The 7,622-nt window shown below is 47.2% G+C and overlaps 1 protein-coding gene across 1 annotated transcript in view; it reads left to right on the top strand.

The window, feature by feature from the left end:
- ankfn1 (ankyrin repeat and fibronectin type III domain containing 1) overlaps positions 1–7,622 on the top strand; it is a 49,305-nt gene that overhangs the window by 40,751 nt on the left and 932 nt on the right. Inside the window, exons 12-15 of the mRNA XM_037690976.1 lie at positions 163–388; positions 638–804; positions 1,145–1,367; positions 1,437–1,629. Coding sequence (XP_037546904.1) covers positions 163–388; positions 638–804; positions 1,145–1,367; positions 1,437–1,629 — 809 coding nt within the window. The remainder of the gene's footprint in view (positions 1–162; positions 389–637; positions 805–1,144; positions 1,368–1,436; positions 1,630–7,622) is intronic.

Consider the following 7,622-nt stretch of genomic DNA (forward strand, 5'->3'; position numbering starts at 1 on the left):
TCTGTATCTCTGTGTGTCTCTGTGTGTCTGTGTGTCTGTGTCTCTCTGTCTCTCTGTGTCTCTCTATCTCTGTGTGTCTCTGTGTGTCTGTGTCTCTCTATCTCTGTGTGTCTCTGTGTGTCTGTGTGTCTGTGTCTCTCTGTCTCTCTGTGTCTCTCTCTGTGTGTCTGTGTGTCTCTCTCTGTGTCTCTCTGTCTCTCTGTCTGTCTCTGTCTCCAGGCCCGTCACTTCCGTCTCTACAGTCAGGAGGTGGTGGAGCTCGGTCACGGCGTCTCCTTCCTGCTGCTGCTTCCTCCTGCTGATGATGTTTGCTCCGCCCCCGGACAGTCCAACCCCTACAGCCCGCTCTCAGGGTTCCTGCACCTGCCGCTGCAGATGTTTGAGCTCGGTACCGGACCTTTACAGATTTACTGAAACTGTGTGGTCTGCAGTACGGTCTGTCCTGGACTCTGCAGAACCTTTGGTTCTGGATTTCAAACGTTTCACTGAACTTTTTTAATTGAGAGCTGAACGTCCAGAACAAACCAGCTGCAGGTTAAAGAGTCCATCGATTCTGGTTCTGTGACCCAGAACCTCTTCATGTGGACGCTGGGTTCTTTTCCTCAATTTGACCTTTTGTCCTGTTCTTTGTCCTCAGTTCATTTCTGCACCTACAAGGAGAAGTTCATCAGTCTGTACTGCCGTCTGTCCTCAGTCCTGGACCTGGACGCCCTCATTACCCAGCAGGCACTGCGGGAGGCTATCACCGACAGCGAGGTGACCACCGCCAAGCATCGACACCAGCTCGTCCTGGACTACATCCAGGTGAGGAACACTAGTTTCGGGTCCTACCTGAAGGTTAAACTTGTGTTTTGTGTCCGTGTTGCCATGGAGACCATCAGTGGTAGTCAGCATGGCGCCGGTCCACATGGACCGGTACCCGACCGCAGGTTGCTCAGAACTAAAAGAAGCTTCAAACATGTTTTATAAAAAGTTGCAGATTTATTCTTTTCAACTTTCAGTGTAAAAATCTGATCTGAGTCCATGAGACGCCCCGTGGACCCAGACAATGATCTGTGAAGGTTTTGATCCGACGTTTTTAAAGAACCTTTTGTTGCAACGAGCTGAAACGAGACCTGATCCGGGTCCTCGTGTGTGTCTGCAGCAGCTGGACGAGGTGCGGCGGGATCTTCGTTGGATCACGGACGCCCTGCAGTCCGCCCGCTACAAGCAGCCCTGCGGCGGCGCGCCCATCACCTGCCTGGTGGACGCCAACGCTCCAGAGAGCGTCTCGGGTCAGCAGAAAACCGACTCCACCTCCTCCAACATGGACTACCTGCCCACACCGTCCCCGTCCCCGGAGCTCCGCCGGAGGACGGCCATCAGTGGTGAGTCAGACCCAAATGGTTCTGATCAAAAGAACAAAGCCGAGCTTCACACTGACCTCTGTCTGACAGACTCTCTGCTGGGATCTGATGAGGACGGGTCCTCCGAGGTCTTCCTGCCCACCGACAGCGATTACGACTCCGGTGACCCCCTGAGTCCACGAGAACTGGACCTGTTCTACTCTCCAGGCCCAGACTTCTCCCAGCAGGCCGTGCACTCGCTGGGCGGCAGCGCCCCTGATGTCCTACAGGTCAACGAGCTCAGGTGACTCAGGCTGCGTGTTGTAGGACGGCTCGGTCCTGGGTCTGTAGTATGAAGGAGACTCCGGTAGTTACCGTTAATCAGGACCACGTAGAACTGAACAGAAGCACATGTCCTGCCTTTCTGTCCCTGTGATAGACTGAGACCTGTCCAGGGTGTCCCTGTGATGGACTGAGACCTGTCCAGGTGTCTCCCGCCTCTCATTCAGTGACTGCTTGATATGGGCACCAGTGATGAGTTAGAGATAATGAATGTATGTTTGAGGCTCCGCCCACAACATTCCATATACTTAAAACTAGGGGTTGAATGATTACATTTTAAAACGCGACATTAACATAAAACTCGAGTAGAACTCGAGTACTTGATGACATCATAGGATCCAAAGATTAAAAATAAATAAATTAATTAAACCGCAAAAAAGGTCATTATTTACAAAAAGAGACGAACAAAACATTGGGAGCGTATATTAAGCCCCCAATATACTCCCGTGTACGTCCATACGCAGAGGTACGCACGTACGTACACGGCGGTACGAGCGTACCCCCCAGTTCATGTCCGTGCAAAGCTAAATTTTTACGACCGCATACGTGTACGCGGTGTCGCACAATAAACTGCCCTGCGACGGACTGTATTGTATGCGACACCAATGTATTAAATTCTCTTCTTCATCTCTGATCTGGCCTTTTCTTTTGTTTTTTTGCCAAGAGGCAGTGATCTCTTCCTCCTCCGTTGATGCCATGACTGAAATGGAGAGAAATGAAGGAATTTGTCACGAGCGAATTAAACTCAGGTCCATCGTGGCTGCAGGAGGGTCTGGAGATTTCCTGGTGGGCTGGTCTGATGTGTGGACTGCAGAGCCAGCGCTCCCTGTTTATTTATGTTTTAGATCTTTTTATTAACAACATGTAAACACAGAACACCGCTGTGGCTGAGGCTGCCAGCGCTCACTTTCTTTTCTCCGCCCTGTCAATCAATCCAGTAGGCGTGTCAGCAAATGACCAATCGGCGACCTCAATTTGTCCTGAAGGTAAACGGCCCTTGTCTGTGAAGCTGCTCTGCAGCTGCTCGGGGTGGACGCTGGAGTACGAAGTCTGAACCCTCTGCGTACAGTACACGCGTATATACGCGTGAACGGACGTACGCGGCAGTGTACTGGAGCCTTTATGCTCCTCCCATTTATCATACAGCAAATAAGTCACAGGAAAACTAAAACTATTTTTTATTATTAAGCTGCAAAATTGAAAGAAACATGCGGCACGTCAAAAACGAAACTAAAAACAGTGGGGGGGTCGACCACCACCAGCTGTGGTGCACATTAGGTTTAGTTTTAGAGATTAATATGTTTATAAGCTTTTTATAGGTTTAGAGATTAATATTTTTTGCTTTTTGTTCGTGAAACAAGGTCAGAGGAAGCTGGTTCTGGTTCGGTCGATTGGACCCGGTGTCGCACCATATTCTGTGACCTGCAACAGTGCATGCAACACCGCCCCCTACGGTCACAGAATATGGTATAACACCGGTTCGCAACGCGCTCCAAACAGTCAGGAGGTTGATTCATTTTCTGTTTCCTTACGGTAGTTGAACCAGAAGATTCATCTGTAGTGAAATATTTCCAGATTATTGATGCAGTTCTACCCGTTTGTCAAGACTGGGTCTGCTCTGCTCCATCAGTCTGCTGGGAGGAATCCATTTTGTAACCTGCGCCGGTGCGGATCACGTGACGCAATGAAATAACGGCGACGTAATGACGTCACCACGAATACTCGACGTGAAATTTAAAAAACTCGATAGATGTCCTAGGAATCGATGTGTAGATTACTCGAGTAGTCTGTTAAAGCCCTACTTAAAACACACATGTTGGTGATAATGGCTGAGGGGGTTCTTGATGTGGCGCCACCTGCTGGTGTAGTTCAGGTACTACAGTGTTTGTATTGATTCATGCTCAATTATCCAGGTAGAATAATCCAATAAAGTTAAGTCAGGTCCTCTGGACGGATTCTTCTTGTTGAAATGTTTTGTTGGTGGACTACAGGAACCATCTGAGCACCATCAAACTGGTTGACCCACTATGGACTAGCCTGTATAAATAGTGGTTGAATGTGAAGGTGCTATTTGAGTTTGTTGCAGCTCCTCAGACTGTTGAAGTCTTTTGGATTAAAGACCAAATGTTTCAACAAAAAGAAACCATCCAGAGGATCTGACTTAGCTTTGTTGGATATAGAGAGAATATTTGTACTTAAGTAGGCGGAGCTTAAAAACTGATTTTTGTGTTTTTATCTAACTGTCTGTTGATCAAATTAACTCAGACCGTCTCAGGTTGTTGAGTTCTGAAGAGAGAGACTGGATCTGCATCAGTACACATGGAGCCACCAAAAACATTTAGACCAACCTTTACTTTGAAAAAAGTTTTTAAAACAAAAACTGTGTAGATGAAAAGTAATGTGGGCGGAGCCTACGTTTGGATTTACAGGCAGGCGCCTGTTAAGAGGTGTTTGTTTCCAAGTAATCTGATTACAGATGTAGTGGATTAATGTGAACTAATCTCAGAATCAGAATCAGCTTTATTGTCACTGCACAGAAGCACAACAAAATTATATTTTAGTACAGCCCATCTGAAGAAACACAAACAAACAAACAAACAAACAAGAGCTGGGGTAGACGGGGTGTCTGAGGCTGCAGCCTCACTGAGAGGTGCTTCCTTTAGATTAGAAAAAGGGGAACACAAGGGAAGAAGAGGTAAAAAATCATATCTCACACTGTGTCCCTAACAACACAAACAGCCACAAACAGACAAAGACACGTGCATGTGGAGTGGGTGAGGGTGGGGGTCTCAGCACAGGCAGCCCAAGTGAGCGGCGCAGCCACTGGTGCCTTTGCATCTCCTAGGTTGCTGCACGGTGGAGGTGTGGGCGATAAGGGAGGCCAGCGAAGGTTGAATTTGAGGGGAAGTAGTTCGTGAATAGTGTCCAGATAGCCCCCACCCCCACCCAGCCATGGTCCTGATAAGTGTGGTTATCAGCCGGCTCGGTAGAGCTCTGACATAGGTCCATGTCCTTGGGGAATGGAGTGGGTGGGGGGGAGCAGAGCATCTTGTTCACCTAACATCCAGGAGAATCTGAGATGGTCATCGTTCCAAGGCCAGCGCGGTGGAGCCAGGTTCAGAGAGCAGCATTTGTTTTGGGTCAGGCCGAGCTCTGTTAATGTACGTCTGCCTTTACAATTTTGCCAGTACATCTCATGGCGACTCCAAACAGTCAAATTGTGATTACATACGCTAAGTCGAGCTTACAACTTCTCTAAGATCTATTCCTTCCCACCAACGAGATTCAGGAGCCGCAAGCCTGTGGTTCTCAGCAAGAATCACGTTCGGCTTACGGTTCAGCTCACACAGCATCTGAGTGTGAGCGTTGACAGCACGGCACATTCCTTCACACATGCCGGGCAGCTTCACAACGGCCAGAACAGCTGCTGATGTTTTCTGAATGTGGTGATATGCCAGGTAACCTACTCCAAAAAGCAGAAATCCTGTTTTCATAAATCCAATTGTGAACACATCTTCAACATCCTTGATCGACAATATGGACAGACACATGATCTTCTACTTCCCCTAGGAATCCATCTTGTATCTGGCTGCAAGTGTCCCGTTGGGGCAGGAGGGCTGTCCTTCGCCCTGTCTTCTCGTTGAGAAAATTTAATCAATTGCGCTGAGAGACCAGCTGACCAGATCCATAGTTTATGATTTACCATACCATACCATACCAATTTATTTATAAAGCACTTTAAACAGTGACAAAGCACACCAAAGTGCTGTACAGGGACAAACAGAACAAGCACATAGCAACAGATTACATAACAGGACACCAAAAAGTAGAAACCAACAAAAACAATAATGGATAACAACAACAACCGCAACATGACCAACACAGTGTGATGCACACAGACTCAGCACAGATCACACAGTGCAGAAAGCCAGGGAATAAAAGTGTGTTTTTAAGCGAGATTTAAAAAGTGTGAGGGAGGGGGCCTGTCTAACCAGTAGAGGTAACTCATTCCAAAGTCTTGGTCCTGCTACAGAGAAGGCCCTGTCACCTCTGCGCTTGAGACGGGTTCCTGGGACTGTTGGGAGCAACTGGTCTGCTGATCTGAGAGAACGTGGTGGGACATACGGCTGGAGCAGATCAGTAAGATAGGAGGGGGCAGAGCTGTTTAGTGATTTATAGACATACAAGAGTATTTTGAATTTGATTCGAAGGTGAACCGGAAGCCAGTGTAGGGAGGCCAAAACAGGTGTAATGTGCTCTCTTTTGCTTGTGCTGGTCAAAAACCAGGCTGCTGCATTTTGGACCAGTTGGAGTCTAGCTATGGAGGTCTGACTGATACCAAACAGGAGTGAGTTGCAATAGTCGAGCCTGGATGTAATGAATGCAAGAATTACTGTCTCCAGGTTATTTCTGGACAATATGGGCTTCAGCTTAGACAGTCGCCTCAGCTGGAAAAAGCAGGATTTAACAATCATATTTACATGATTGTTGAGTTTCAAAGAAGGGTCAAGTATCACTCCTAGATTAGTGACTTTGTTTCACTAACGGTGACAGAACGGATAGGTCGATGCAGTGGTTGGTGATTGTGTCTTTGGGAGGAAACAGCATAACTTCAGATTTCTTCTCGTTGAAACTCAAGAAATTTAAAGCCATCCAATCTCTGATGTCAGCCAGGCAGTCCAGTAACGGTTGAATAGAGCGAGTACCGTTGAGTCTGAGGGGGCAACTGCCCCCTCGGATTTGGACGATATGTAAAGAGAGGCTCTGAAAGGTTCACAGGACAAAGAGCAGAGCAGGGAAGAGCAGGAGGGAAAAGCCTCCGCCTTCACCAAGAGCAAGCAGGAAAACAACAGATTAGAAAAAACTGACTAATCTGGTTGGTAACTCTAAATTGTCCCTAGGTGAGAAAGAGCGTGAATGATTGTTTGTCTCATTTGCCTCTCTGTGTCCCTGTGATGACTGGAGACATGTCCAGGTGTCCCCCGCCTCTCGCACAGTGATTGCTGGACATGGGCACCCATGACCCAAAAAAGGAAGAAGCGAGTAAAGATGGACGGATTCATTCATTCAACCTTGATTTCTACAGGTTAATCCGATTGAGCCTCGAGGACTCATTTACAACAGAGACCTGATTTAACAGAGTGATGACATCAGTGGACAATCATAAAAGATGCGAACAGATTGAGAATAACAAGTGAAAATAAAATGGTATAAAAAATGTAATAAAAACAGCTAGATCATAAGGCGGTGTAGAAACTAAAAACAGGAACATGTCTGTGTTGGTTGTTCTCAGGAACTTATCAGATGTTTGAAGCCACTTAGAGAGGTCAAAGGTCGAGAGCTTCAGATCTTTTTACAAGATATTCCAGGAAACAGGAGCGGAGCAGGAGAAGGTCCTTTTGTCTAGTTCAGTCCTCACTGAGGGAACACTGCAGGTAATGATGTCCTGAGAGCGCACGCTGTAGCTGCACTCACACAGAGACATGTAGGAGGAGATGTAAATGATAAATGGACTGTACTTATACAGCTCCTTTCTATCTGATCCAGATACTCAAAGCTCTTTACAACAATCTGTGCCTCACTGACCCATTCATACAGCTCTATACTAGATCTGTACAAAGATAATTGAACAAATCATTCTACAGACACTAATCAGAGCTTTATCACATTCAGACACTGATGGACACACATCAGAGGCAGTGAAGGTTCAGTGTCTTACCCAGGGACTCTTCAGCATGTGACTGCTGGTGGATTCGAACCCCCAACTCTCGCATTGGAGCACGACTCCTCTAACCACTCAGCCACAGCCGCACCCTGATGATGTATGAAGGCAGCAGACCAAGAAGTACTGGGTGCAGTGGTGGGTACTGGTAGTTACAGCCAGTTAGGAATCTCAGTGCACCATGATAGACAGCATCCAACATCTGCAGACAGCATCCAACATCTGCAGACAGC

This window comes from Nematolebias whitei, chromosome 17 (genome assembly GCF_014905685.2).
Source record: "Nematolebias whitei isolate Nwh7 chromosome 17, NemWhi1, whole genome shotgun sequence".
NCBI lineage: Eukaryota > Metazoa > Chordata > Actinopteri > Cyprinodontiformes > Rivulidae > Nematolebias > Nematolebias whitei.